General features: G+C 49.8%; 1 protein-coding gene across 6 annotated transcripts in view; it reads left to right on the forward strand.

Moving 5' to 3' along the window:
* Abr (ABR activator of RhoGEF and GTPase) overlaps window positions 1-14,283 on the forward strand; it is a 205,111-nt gene that overhangs the window by 174,705 nt on the left and 16,123 nt on the right. The window contains exon 1 of one of the 6 annotated variants that reach the window (XM_052756002.1): window positions 9,593-9,900. The exons of the other annotated variants lie outside the window; for them this stretch is intronic. Within the exon in view, the coding sequence (XP_052611962.1) occupies window positions 9,739-9,900 (162 nt within the window). The 5' untranslated portion in view covers window positions 9,593-9,738. Of the gene's footprint in view, window positions 1-9,592; window positions 9,901-14,283 lie in introns of those variants that run through there. 6 annotated transcript variants of the gene reach the window in all.

Below are 14,283 nucleotides of genomic sequence, written 5' to 3' on the forward strand. Positions count from 1 at the left end.
GGCCTGGTGCAGCCGGTAGAGCCTGGGAACTTGCAGCAGGAGCATGCATAGCCCCGAAATGGGTGAGGGATAAGGAACAGCACGGACGAGTTCCCCATCCGATCTCAGCCAGACTCACCACTCGGCTTTTATTTTTTATCTGATTGTGAGGTAGGGAGATTGGGGCATGAAATTGCATCTGAGGGGCTGGAAAAGAGATGGCTCAGCAGTTAAAAGCTTTTACTACCCTTGCAGAGGTCCCGGGTTCAGTTCCTAACACCCATGTGGTAACTCACAACTGTCTGTAACTCCAGTTTCAGGATACTCTCTGCTATAGTGTGGCCTGAGAGGCTTCATGTGTCCAAAGCACACCTCTGGGGTTCCCTGCTCACTGGCTATGCCAGGAGATCAGATAACACCTTCCAGTGACAAGGAGCAGGCAAGTGACCCAGGGGATCTCGCCTATGCATGTTCCTGACTGTTGCCGGTGTCCTGTCCTGGAGTTGGGATAGAGTAGATGGGCATGTAGGGATGGAGTGGGTGTTTTTCCCACCCTGCCCCTGGGTGGGTTTAGTTCTAAATAACCAAAGTGTTCCCAAAGGCTCAAGTGGATTTTCCACCCTTTCCACGGTCAAATGTGCCATGAGAAACACCAGGAATTGCCAGGGACATGCTGTCCATCCAGTCTTTCCAAAGCAGATAAACTCGTAGGCTATTTCAACCTCTCTTATCTACCTATAGCCACTGTAAACCCTGGGAACAGCAACACCTGGTCAGGCAGCGTGAAGAGAGGCTGTATTGGAGTCAGGACTTTGGACCATCTGTAAACCAGGACAGGCTTCTGAGGGGACAGCAGGAGGGCAGGTCACCTTGGGGGGCTTGGTAGATTTTTGCATCCTAGCTAGAGTATATTTTAAACTTGGGCCAATCCTGGAATCTGTAGCTACCAACACCTGCTTAGGAACCAAGACTCGGGGTTCCAGAGCTTAAATTGCTATAATCCCATACATGGATGTTTATCAGGCAGGGGAAAGGCTCTTGAGAAGCTCTGGAGCCTGGCAGGGGAGCAGACTTCCTAAAGGCCCTGATTGCTTCTATTGAGTCAGGGCATGGGGTACTCAGTGGGGAGTGGCCAGGGTGCCGTTAGGCCAAGTTCTGCTCTGAGCTGTAAGAAGGCCTCTGCCCAGCATGTAGTGGGTATCTATTCAGTGATGGATGAATAAGTGAGTGAAAAGTAGCTTCTTGGCTTAGCTCTGCTAATTGGCTGCTTGCTGACTTAGAGCTAGGGGTTCCCATTGCTGGGCCTAGTGAGGTCTGAACATAGCAGATACTAAGGACTTTGATAGCCTTAGAAACAGGTCTTGATTTCTCAGTTTGGGAAGACTGCTGACTATCAGTATATGTGTTTTAACTAGGGTGGTGTCTTAGTTAGGGTTACTCTTTCTGTGATGAAACACCATGACCAAACACAGTTTGGGGAGGAAACTGTTTATTTGGCTTATACTTCCAAATCACCATTTGCAATTTTTTTCATGGTTTTTTTGAGACTGAGTTTCTCTCAACAGCCCTGGCTGTCCTGGGCCTTGCTTTGTAGACCACGCTGGCTTAGAACTCATGGACATCTACCTGCTTCTGCCTCCCAACTGCTGGGATTAAAGGCATGTGCCCCGCTGCCGCCGCCGCCACCCAGTCTCACTATTCATCATTGAAGAAAGTCAGTACAGGAACTCAAGCAGGGCAGACACTTGGAAGCAGGAGCTGATGCAGAGGCAATGGAGGGGTGTAGGTGGAGTTTTTCTGGTCTTCCAGTCAGCTTTGTCCTGCTAGCCGGCTCCCAAATAACCACACAGAGACTTATTATTAATTATAAATACTCAGCTGATAGCTTAGGCTTGTTACTAACTAGCTTTTACATCTTAAGTTAACTCATTTTTTTTATCTACACTCTACCACATACCCTTTTTCAGTACAACATGTTCATCTCCTGCTTCCTCTGCATCTTGACTAGCAACCCTGCCTTACCCCTGCACCCCCCCACACACACACTTTTTCCCTGTCCCCAAGTCCCACCTAACCTCTTCCTGCCTAGCTTTTGGCCATTAGCTCTTTATTAATCCATCAGAAGGCACCTTGGAAAAGACACATCTTCAAAGTGTACAAAAAGATTATTCCATAACATTTCCCTCCTCTGTCTAAGGTTTTAAACTTTTAACAGAGTAAACTATATATAACAAAAACAGTTACCAAGTAAGAATTACAGTTACAATATCCAATCCATTTGTATTTGGCAAAATCAGAGAAAATATTCTATTATCTATCTTTATGAGTCTAAGGTTTTGTACCTAATTTACCTTTTATCATAACTAAGAAAAACTTTTTAAGTCTAATCATTTAGTCTTTAACTCCATCAAAGACCCCAAAAAGGTGTAATGTTACCTAATGACAGGGACATCTGACTGCCTGGACAAATCACTCAAAGTTCTTCTGTAATGTTGGAGCATCCATCTTTGGCCTACAGACCTGGTATATCTGACAGACATTTCTAAGAAGCAGGGAATCTGGAAGGACTGTCCTGCCTTGTCTTGGCAGTCACTTCTCTTTCGCATCCTGCTGGTCCAGTTTAGCAGCATTTGATACTGTCAGCAATTGAGGCAAGGGTAGTTTCTTTGCCCAGTGGCTAACTTTTGCCACAAAAGAAGTAAACTCCATATGGAGTTTCTTCAATGCCCATCATCTTCTCTGAAGTAAATTGGTGCTGCCAGGAGCTGACATGTCTCACTGTCATGAAATGCCTTATGTTATTAAAACATTTAAAATGCCATATTCTATAGGTCTTTGAAGTGTTTGAAGACCATTTATCTATCTAAATATATCTAATTTGGAACATACCTAATAGGACTATAAGTTTGACTATTATAGATGACTAACTACTAACCTGTATTTCTTAATTATACATTACATTTTTAAATGAGTTGCATAAGCATAATACCCCAAACAAGAGTAGAAACATACATACAGTATAACAAAACTACGTTAAATTTGTATCAATAAACCAAAATCCATACCCATGTAAAATATTTAAGATTAGTAGATGCTTTTGGGATTAAAGTAAATTCAATAATTTATCCTTTTATCTCATCATTTCTATATTATATCCCCTTTTTTTTCCTTCAGAAAGAGATCTTTGAATCTAATTCCTTTGCTTATTTTTGTTTTTTTAATCATGACCAATAATAATTTGCAACCAACCCCCCTAAGCAAAGACAGACATCCATAATCTATCTTTTGGGAATGTGGGTTTTTTTTTTCTAGACTGCTTCCTGTTGTCTGAGAGTGCTGGAATCTTTGGGGGACCCTGAGAAAATTTAGGATAATGGTTAAGTCTTGGCTGGAGTAGTTTGTGAGGCTGGACTGTCTCAGCCATCAGCCTTGAAGCTGTTCTGGATGCAGAACTCTGAGGAAACTGCAACAGAGGTATTGTGAGATGTTGGATCACCTGGGCCATCCATTTTTATTGGTGTCTGGGCCCTTTGAAAATACATAAACTTGGGGCTGGAGAGATGGCTCAGAGGTTAAGAGCACTGACTGCTCTTCCAGAGGTCCTGAGTTCAATTCCCAGCAACCACATGGTGGCTCACAACCATCTGTAATGAGATCTGGTGCCCTCTTCTGTATACATAATAAATAAATAAATCTTAAAAAAAATACATAAACTTTTAAGGTAACATATATATCTGTATTAATACAAGTGTAGACTGTGTATTGTAACACAAATTGGCCACAGATGATTTCTTGTTTTATATTTGAGCAGGTAAAATATACATTATGTGTTTTGTAGTTTTTTGGTTTTTTGTTGTTTGTTTTGTTTTGTTTTAGTTTATTTCTTTGTGTCTGTAGCCTGGATTTTCAGGGGGGTCTTCCCTGATCAAACCTGATCATCTTCAACCTTGAACAAATCCATAGCCTTTTGTTTTCTGTGGGAACAAAAACATAACCTCTTCCCCAAAACAACATATCTTTTGACTTCTATTTTGAAGTCAAGGTATTTTTAAAATATATAGATTGGTATAATCTGGCAGTTATCATAATCCAATGTCTCTTAGCAGCTATCTCTCTTTCATCAACAATCAAAAAATTTAAAGACAACACAATGACATACAGGATCCAGACTCTGTGTATTTTCCATCTCTACATGGCTCTTTTTTTTTTTTTTTTAACTTCTGTGACTGTCTATATCCTTTCTCTTCTCTCCCAAGCCTATGTACATTTTTAAACACATTGTTCCATCTGGGTCTGTCTCTATTCTATATCTGTAATCTTTTCTGTCTGCATGAGCAAAACTTAAACCCACCAGTTCATGGCATGCTGACAGGACTCACCCTGGTGTCTCAAGCCCGCAGGCAGGGGCCAGGAGACACCTCTCTGTACCGTGGCCCATATGAGAGACTGTGGGACTAAGAAACTGTGTTTGGCTGTGTTTTTGTGTGTTTGGAACCTTTTCTTAAGCTTTTTTAGGTTTTATGTGGATATTTGTGGCCTCACCTCACATTTTGTGCCATTTGTAGGCAGAGTTTTTCTGTCCCATCAGTCAGCTCTGTCCCACTAGCCAGCTCCCAAATAACCACACAGAGACTTCCTATTAATTATAAATGGTTGATAAGCTTGGTCGATAGCTTAGGCTTGTTACTAACTAGCTCTTATATCTTAAATTAACCCATTTTTCTTATCTACACTCTACCATATGTTGGTAACTTTTTTCATTACAGCATGTTCATCTCCTGCTTCCTCTGCGTCTGTCTGGTAACACCCATCCCCCCACACACACACATTCCCACTCTTATTCCCTATGCACAAATCCAACCTAACCTCTTCCTGCCTAGCTATTGGCCATTAGCTCTTTATTAATCCATCAGAAGGCACCTTGGCAAAGATATGTCTTCACAGTGTACAAAAACATTATTCTAAACAGAGGGGTGCTGCTTACTGGCTTGCTTCCCATGGCTTGTTCAGCCTTTATTCTTATAGAACCCAGGACCTCCAGCCCAGGGATGGAACCACCCACAGATGGGGAAGGACCCTCCCCCATTGATCGTTAATTAAGAAAATGCCCTACAGGTTTGCCTGTAGCCAGATTTTTGTTGTTGTTGGTTTTTTTTGTTTTGTTTTTTTGAGACAGGGTTTCTCTGTGTAGCCCTGGCTGTACTGGAACTCACTTTGTAGAACAGGCTGGCCTGGAACTGACAGAGATCCACCTGCCTCTGCCTCCTGAGTGCTGGGATTAAAGGTGTGTGTCACTATGCCTGGCTGGAGGCATTTTCTTAATTGAGGTTCCCTTCTCTCAGATGATTTTAGCTTGAGTCAAGTTGACATAAAACTATCCAGCACAGATGGGTATATCAAGATAAGAGCACACAGGAATGTAGGTGAAAAGTTTTTGCACCCCCAATAAGCTTCTCCACCGACACAGCAATCCAAATCAGACTAAATCAAACCAAATTAAGGAAAAGCCTAGGTTTAATGGGTAAAACGCTCCTGGGTGATTTTCCAGGCCCCCAGAGGAGACGAGGAAGAGAGACTGAAAAACCACTGTTTTCTGGGGAGCAGTTTAAATACCCTGTGGGCGCGTGGTCTTGAGCATCTCTGGGGGAGGAGCCATGTTTTGCGGGCTGACATGAGGCAGGGTTTGAGGAGAGAGACTGGGGAGGGGGATTGAGGTGGAGCTTCCACCAGAACATTCCAGACTCTTTGGGTATGTGGATGCCGGGGTTGCGGGGTGAGGATGGGGTGGATGAGGTGGAGTTTCCACCAGAACAGTAGGACCTACCTGCAAAGCCATCAATGTGGAGAGGCCCGGGCCCTCCTGTTCCCCACTGTTTTCTCTTGTGATGTGCCATCTCATCCCCAGCTGGCATGGCCTTTCCATAGGACCTGGTCTCCATTTGTCTGCCTTCCAGCTCTGTTCCTTTCGGCCCGTGCCATGTTGCTCTCTTCTGAGACCCAGGGTCTCCCTCCTCACCCTCATCCCCCAGGCTCCTGGTTCTACCAGGATTCTCAGAGTGGCCTGTTTTGGGGAGCTTCCTCTATCACTCTTGAGTCCCCAGTAGGGGGAGCTAGCATTTGAACTACAAGACAAGGGTATGGAATTGGGGTTCCAGTCTAGACTGGGAGGAGGTAAAAGTTGTTCTGAGAAAATGGAGGTCACTCTGGAGAGGCAGCCTCCATGTTCTGAGGTTCTGAGAAAGAGCCTTCCTCCTGTGTTCATAGGCTGGAGGACTTCCCTGAAAACTGTCCCGCCCATAGCTGGTGGCAAGGTAGTACTGTGGGAGACCCTGTCCCTGTGTGGGAGACCCAGCCCATGTTTCAGGCTGGACATTAGCCCTTTTGACCTCCTTTCCCTCGGCAGTGAGACTGCTGATAACCCAATCTTGTTTCAGTCATGTCTGTGCTGGTCGGAGGGTTCCCTCTCTCTGCATATAGCCTAGGGTCCTACCCACCTCGCCCTAGGGACAGCTACTCTTTGCTCTGGCCAAGAGACTAGGGAAGGGATGGTGGAGAATGTGGCAGTCCACCAGGGATGTTTTTAATTCCAAAGGCAGCGACATCTGTTCATTCAGGAGACCTTACCACCCAAGCTCTGTTTATACAGAGACGGAGGGCTGGGGAGGGGAAGCTGCATGTCCTCAGAGGCAGTTTGGCCAGGTGTGGCTGAATGAACAGGGAGAACACAGCAGGAGGGGATGTGATAACTTCCTGGGTGGCCAGGCTGGTGTGAGCCTTGCTTATCTAGAGCGCAGATGAGGACCGTCTGTGATTGGCTGCAGAGACCAGTGTTCAGACGGTTGCTTTTGAGGAGCTTGCTGGGACGTTCATCTTGCACACCCCCTCCTCTACCCTGCTCTTAGGACACAGATTCCAGGAAGGAATGAGTGAGGCTTGGAAAAGAAAAGGCAAATCTGTGCTGTCCCCAGAGGAAGGCCCCAGTCCTTTGGGAGGAAAGGAAAGCTGAGTATCTCCAGGGAAGAGCCTCCCAACTCAGCTACCCATCTGCTAAGGCACCTTTGTCACCATGGAGACCAGTTGGCCATTGCTCATCCAATCAGAGCTTGCTTTACCCAGACAAGTGTTGAGCCTGGGGTTCTCAAGACAGACAAGTGTAGGACTTTGGGAACAGGATTTATCCTGCCCCTCTTCTCCCACACATTAGTGGTGGGAGCTGTACACATTTCCCTGAGACTGCACTCGGTGGCGTTTGACCCAGCTATTGGGAAGAGAACCTTAGGAAGCCCCTGTCAGCCATTCTGAAATGAACCCGCCAGCACCAGGTACCAGCTGTGTGTGTGCAGCAGGTGAATGAGGTGAGCAGTTCAGATGGTGCCTTCCCAGCTAGTTATGCAACCAGCCACTGCACCTTTGTGAAGAGGATGCTGAGCACAGCAGGGACCTGGGGGAGGGATGGAGCGACTTTACCCATGCATAGAGTGCCTCCTTTCCACAAAGCATGCCTGATCCCCTCCGGCTACAATTGATCTTCCTCTCAACTTTTGGGGTAGTTTTTCTTCGCTGTCCTGGTGGTATAACCCTGGGCCTCTTGAAGGACACCTCCATCCTCATGTGCTATATAGTAGGTGCACAAAAGCCCTTCTGCGTCCTGTGGAGCATTAAGTCCCTTCCCCCCCATCCCCCCTTCCCCCCCCCCCCGCCCCCCCCCCACCGCCGCCGCCCCTAGGCTGGCAGCTTTGTCATACCGGGCTTTTGGTTCATCTCATTTCTCAGGCCCTACTCCAGGGTCAGACACTTAGCCAGGCCCTCCTCCTGGAACCCAGGTAAAACTCCTCTGTCGCCTGCGCCACCCAAGGTGTCAATCCTTCGAAGTGCGGAGGGCAGAGGCGCCACACTAATCTCAGTCTAGTCTAGTCACTCCATTTGCTCGAATGTAAACGCAGGAATGTTTGTCCTTCATGAGGCTGGAGGGAAGTTTCTAGTCCTTATGGAGAGAAGGTCAGTGTGGTGCTGACCACTGAGAGAGCAGTCTTTCTCTGCCAGTTCTTGGCTGGCCCTGCAGTTAAACTGCCCCTTTCCCAGGAAGGTGACAGGGGCAGAAATAGAAAATCCCAGGGACTGTCATTGTTTGGGAACCAGCAGGGGTGTTCAGAGGGCCGGGACTGGTACCTATACTCCAGTCCATCACTTTGCCCCTAATCCTGAGAACTATCCACACTTCAGCCAGGCAGTGATTGTGACCCATGGGGGCTTTGGAGGGTCTTCCCTGTCCCTTCCCAGCTGCGGCTGTATCTGTACCTCAAGCCAGGACGTTGCTTCCCTGTGAGCCCCAGTTCTCACAACCCTAAAATGGAAACATGAGCAGCACTGTCGTGGAAGTGCAGTGTTGAAAGCCCCAGGCAGGGCTCTTGGTTGGCACCGTGTGGAGCCAAGGTTCCTTCCTGTACATGCCCAGCTTTGCTGTGGTGGGATGGCCAGAACACCTGGGTTGCATGTACCCTCGCCATCTAGGGTTCTGGCTTTTCTCTTCTCTCTAAGTATCACACTCTAAGTTGCATGGTTAGCTTGAGAAAGGAGTCACTTCTCGTTCTGCAGCTTGAACAAGAGCTAGCTGGGCATGGTGGCGCACATCTTTAATCCCAGTGCTGGGGAGGCAGAGGCAGGCAGATCTCTGAGTTTGAGGCCAACCTGGTCTACAGAGCCAGTGCTACATTGAGAGGCCTGCCTCAGAAAAGGAAAAGAGAAAAAAAAGCAAGCACTTACTAGTTCTGTCTCCCGAGACACTGCCGTTGCTCTGTGCTCTTGGGCATCCTCTGCCCCTGTAGCAAAAGTCTTTGTTGGTGAGGTGCACAGGGCTGCAGCTAAATGTCAGATACCCCAGGGCCGCATATGCTTTCACAGAGTTCTTAGTGAGGGTCCCAGAGACCTGATACCCGCTGGGGCTGCTGAAGCCCCAGAGACTGCTTCTTTATTCTGTGCATTTGCCACAGGAGGCTTGAGAGCATAAACAAGTGTCTGGCCCTGCCACCAAGTTGGCATGGAGGAACTTGCCTCAGGGTAGGAATTGAGTGAGTAGGAAGTGGAACTTCAAAGCAGTCCTTGGCGAGGGAGGTGGGCAGCTCTTCATGGCCATTACCCACAACTGTGGCCCCTGGAAGTCCCCTCTGGCTTGCTCTTGATACCTACCCAAGTCCCAGGAGCAGCCTGGTGGTGAAGGAGTTAACGACTAGGAACTGGCTTGTGCTTAGCTGCTTGTCAAACTCTATTTAGTAGAGGCTGGAAGGAGAGATAGAGGGTGGGTAAGGAGAAGCCCCAGCTTGCCAAGAGTTAAACCCCGGGCCTGCATGGTTTTGGAGGGGGGCAGCTCCCAATCCTTCTTTGAGTCACTTCCTTCTGTGGGGCGGGAGTGTTGTGTGTACTGTCTGCAGCTGGCCCTGGCGCACACCGCACTCCCCGCGTCCCGGGAGCTGCAGCTCACCTGACCGGGCAGCAGGCTGCCTGAGGGGAGGCACTGGGCCCTGGTGCTGCGCTCAGACTCTGCTGCTTCCCGGCTGCAGTCTCTAGGGAGGGGGAAGGAGGAGGAGGGCGCCGAGGGAGGGGAGGAGAAACCGGAGCCCCACACCCGCTGCTGCTTCGGGACTGCCCCACTAACAGTCCCTGCTAAGCACTTGTGCGCAGACAGTGGCGGCTCTCTCTAGAGCTGCTTGTGCGCCTCTCCACATTTCTGCCCGGAGCTGGACCGGCAGGCTGGCCACTGGCATGACGGACATCCTGCCTCAGCCCGACTGCAGCCTGAAGGCAGTGTGCGAATCCTTGGAGCACTGCTGCCTGGATCAGCTGGAAGAGCCAGGAAGCAAGCGTGTGCCCAATACTGGCGCCCGGCTCTGGGGCCGTGTGCGCAGTAAACTGCTCCGTCATAAGGTGCTAGCAGGGGCTGGAGGGGTGGCGGAGGGATAGAAGGGCTGCAGGGCTGAGGGAGGGCTGGGGCCGCTGGGGACTCTACCTCTGCACTACTGCTCCTGCTGGATCCCGGAAGTCCCAGGACAGAGGCTGGAATATGGGTATGAGGATGCTTTAAGTGGCTTGAACTTAGTGATAAATGCTAGTGGCAACCCCCACCCTAACCCTGGCTGCCTTCTCTGTGTCTGTCCCTCGTTCAGCAGAAGGAGGTTTGTCTCCTAAGCAAGTGGACTCTGCCTGGCTTCCTCCTGAGTATAAGCTGGCAGGCATAGAAATAGACAGACAGCCTCACTGGATCTTACTGTCCTCCCAGGAGCCCAGCACGAGCATGATTACCCCCAACCGTCTCTTACGGATGTCAGCTCTCCATCCGTTTGCTGATGGGCACCTCAGCATGCTCTGCCTTGTGAGCTTTCTTTGTGCAAGCTGAAAGGATCATTGCCACCAGGGAGGAGGGACTGGTGGTGGAGAGGGAGTAATGTGCTGAGTCTAGGGGCTGTCGACCGCTTCTTTAGGGACCACCCAGACAACTGCTGGCCTGGTGCCAACTGGGTATCCAGCAACTCACACAGCATGTCTGGGGGTTCCTGAGCAAGCTAGGCCAGGGCAAGCTCCCTGCAGGGTCTTGCCTACAGCCCCAAACCTGAGCTGGGATTAAAGTGAGATAGAAGCTAACTGTCCTGCAGCTGGGCAGGCTGCCTTGGGGCTGGCTTTCGGCCCTGGCCTCAGGCAGCCAAGGAGAAGCCAGACCCAGTGCCCAGCACACAGTAAACGCTTGATAACTCTACAGACCAGATCAACTGCCTACGTTGTTACAAGGTGCCGGTTCTTGCTGGCCAGAGCCTTGGTAATCCTTCACCTGGACATGGAGTCTGTGATGGGACTTGCAAGTCTCCCTAGATCTCAGAGGAAGATCTTCTGCCAATCTCTGTGCCAACCAGCCCCTGCCAAGAAGAATGATCTTGGGCCCATTGGCTCCTGTTTGGTTTGATCTCCAGCCAGTGAGGCATACTTGACCCTATAGAGGTGACATCAGTCCTGGAAAGTGCTGGGCAGGGCAGCAACTTGAGCTGTCCTGCTTTGGCCCCTGGGTCACCTTCAGTCTCCCTGGGGACCAAGCGAGCAGAGCCCTACTGGCCCTGGCAGCTACCAGAGCCCCTCCGTGCTGAGGCAGCTGTCTGTTGTCGGCAGCTTGGAGCCATCCCCACCCTGCCCTCCTCTCCTAGGTCTTGCTGAGGCCAGCAGACACCAGCCCAGAGCGCATCATTCCCAAACCTCAAGGTTGGCAAGAAAGTGCTCTAGCAGGTTCCTGACCTAAAGTTAGCTGGTCAGAGCCTCGCAGTCTACCTGCCTGCTACCCTGGGTACCTGGCAGGGCGGGTTAAAATTCTAAACCTTGAAAGCCACATTTCCGCTTCTCCTTTCATTTGCGGCTGGCAAAACAGAAGCCACTTTAGGAACTCATTGGCCGGCTTGGCTTTCAGTGGCATCTGACAGTTCCGTTTCTCGTGTGATCTCTGGCTGAGGGTGGCGAGCCAGCCAGGTGCTGGGCTGCTGAGCTTGTTGGTGCCAGTGTGACTGCAGGGTGGCCGTGGCGCAGGGCTGTGCTTTGTAGCTGGTGATTCAGTTCCCTAGGACATGCTGTGTGACAAAATGTGTCGGGTGTCATTGACACTGCAGGTGACAGGGACATCTACCCTCCTGAGCCTGCCTCATTGTGCATAGGCCAGTGTGGGGGGTGGGGTGGGGGGGGGTGAAGCCTGTTCTTCTCTCCCTTCTGTAGCTGAGTTAGTCTACTTATTTCAGAGTGGCTCACTGCCAGGCTGAGGGTGCTGAGATGATGAGATGAGGCAGGCCTTAGGTGGGGCGGGGGGGGGGGGGGGGGTTCTGCCCAGCCTGACAGGAGGGACTGCCTTATTAACTCTGTGCCCTAAGAATTTGATGTCGTGAATGCTGAGATACCTGTGGCCTGTTGCTCCTCTCTAACCAAAGCCATTAAAAGCCGGAGGGGAGGGGAGGGTGACTCATCTCGGACCCCACACTGGGCCTGAAAAGTCTGTTCTGATAGAAAGGTCCTGATGTTAAAATAGAGCCTTTGAAATAGTGTGAGACCTGTGTTTGCTGGAGGAAAGGAAGGTCCAGGGACTCTCCTAGGGGCCATGCTGGAGTTGCTTTTGTCCGCAAGGAGAGTTCTGGGGCTGAAGCCTCATTCTAGGCCCTGGCTTGGTGGTTGGTTTGTTGTGCAAGCATTTAGCAGAGGACACACGTGGCATTTGGCTTTGTGGGTTCTGCCAGGACGTGCAGTATTTAACTTGCATTTCAATTTCTCTCTCTCTCTCTCTCTCTCTCTCTCTCTCTCTCTCTCTCTCTCCAATCATATTCAAGTAGAGCAAGCTCAGGGTTTTTTCCCTTCCTCCTGTCCTGCCTGGGTCTAGATTCTTAGGTTGAACCTAAGAGGGGAAGGGACTGAAGGAGGAATTCCATTCCTAATCCCAGAACAGCCCAAGGTTTTAATAAGGCCCCTTGTGGGAATCACAGAGGCTGTGTAAGAAGCCCGAAGCATAGCCAGGCCAGAGACATTTGTCCAGTGAGGAAATCAAGACTCTTCCTATTTCACTCACCCAAGACAAAGATGCTTCTCATTCAGACCAGATACTGGCCAGAAGTGGAGATTCAGTCTGAATTGAAGATACAGGGGGCAGAGGAGAGTTGAGGAAAGCTTCTGAGCCTTTGTCTCTGTTTCAAAGAATGGCCATGTGGGCCTGAGAAGTCCAGGATTTTGAAGAGCTTCTCTTAGCAAGAGGGGAGCTGATGTTGCTAAGTACACATGTTCTGTGATGGCTGTTAACCCCACCCTGTTTACATAAAGGGTCAGAGGTAGTACCTGAGAAAGGATAAGATACAGGACACCTTGAGGACAGTTGTCTGGGGGACCTTTGAGCTTAGGAGGACCGTAGAAGGGAGTTCCATTGTTAGCTTGAGGACCGTAGACGAGGACTCCATTGTTAGGACAGCTCCTAGTCCCCTCTAGTGTGTCATTTAGCTTGACAGATCTTTCCAGCACAGGTTTGTGTACAACATGCACATCCCAAGACATTCACTTAGCCATTTCCTAGCTGTTCCTGCCATCGAGGGTTCAAGAGTACTAGATATAAGATACACACCTGTCTTAGCTCATTCATTCATTCTGGCTCTGAACACCAATAGAGACCTTAACACTTGTGTGGTGGCACAAACCTGTCATCCTAGTCTTCAAAGCTGAGACAGGAGGACCACCACATATTTGAGTGTAGCCTGTGCTACATAGAAAGCTAAATAGTGCCAGGCGGCAGTGGCGCATGCCTTTAATCCCAGCGCTCGGGAGGCAGAGCCAGGTGGATCTCTGTGAGTTCAAGGTCAGCCTGGTCTACAGAGCAAGATCCAGGACAGGCACCAAAACTACACAGAGAAACCTTGTCTCGAAAAACCAAAAAAAAAAAAGAAAAACCAAAGCAACAACAACAACAAAAATATAAAAAAGAAAGCTAAATAATAAAACCCTTTCTGAGAAGGAGGTAGGGAGGAGAGATAAAAGCTTCTGCAGTAGAAATGCCCTGCCTGTGGCTGCCTGATGCTCGGCCCCGCTGCCACCCTCCCTGACTCCTTACTCTCAAAGAGAAGAACTTTCGTTGTGTGCCTTTGCCATTCACGGACCCACCCACATCCCTGTCATAGTCCTTCAACTGTAGACGAAAGAACAGGAGCGCTTCCCCCAGGGACTAGAGACCCTACAACCCTCTTCCTCCCAGACCTCTGTGGGGGCAGGACTGCGGTCAGACCATCAGCTGGGAAGTAGGGTTTCTGTGACCCTTACGTTCACACAGCCACTGGACTTACACCTCTGACTTCTGGGACCACACGAATAGTCTCTCAACCCCAGCTCCCCCACCTTCCACTGGGCTGTCTCTCCAAAGTCCGCGACTCTGCATATCGGATGCATGGTAGCCTCCTGCAGATGCAGAGCCGCACTGTACACAGTGTGCTGGTGCACGGGGTCCTACACCCTGAGGTGGAAGTCCTTGCTCAGGATGAACTTGTCAAAGGTTTTGGCACCTGGATGTCTTAGCTCTTGGTACTGTGTGAGGTAAGTGCCAGGCCTCTCTGGTGCTCTCCAGCATGTCTGATCCTATACACAGGGTGGCCAGTTGGCCCTCCTGGGCTTGGTGCCCTGCTTTTAGATGGCCTTGGACCAGAGGTTTCTGATCCTGCCAACCAAAGTGGTTCCTCAAAGGCCAGAGCTGCTGGCCCCCGGGACTGCAGTAGTGTCCGGAGAGAGTGAGGTCCCAGGCCCAGGACAGAGCTGTGG

The sequence above is a fragment of the Peromyscus californicus genome, unplaced genomic scaffold (assembly GCF_007827085.1).
Source record: "Peromyscus californicus insignis strain IS unplaced genomic scaffold, ASM782708v3 Scaffold_3__1_contigs__length_106647218, whole genome shotgun sequence".
Classification (NCBI taxonomy): domain Eukaryota; kingdom Metazoa; phylum Chordata; class Mammalia; order Rodentia; family Cricetidae; genus Peromyscus; species Peromyscus californicus.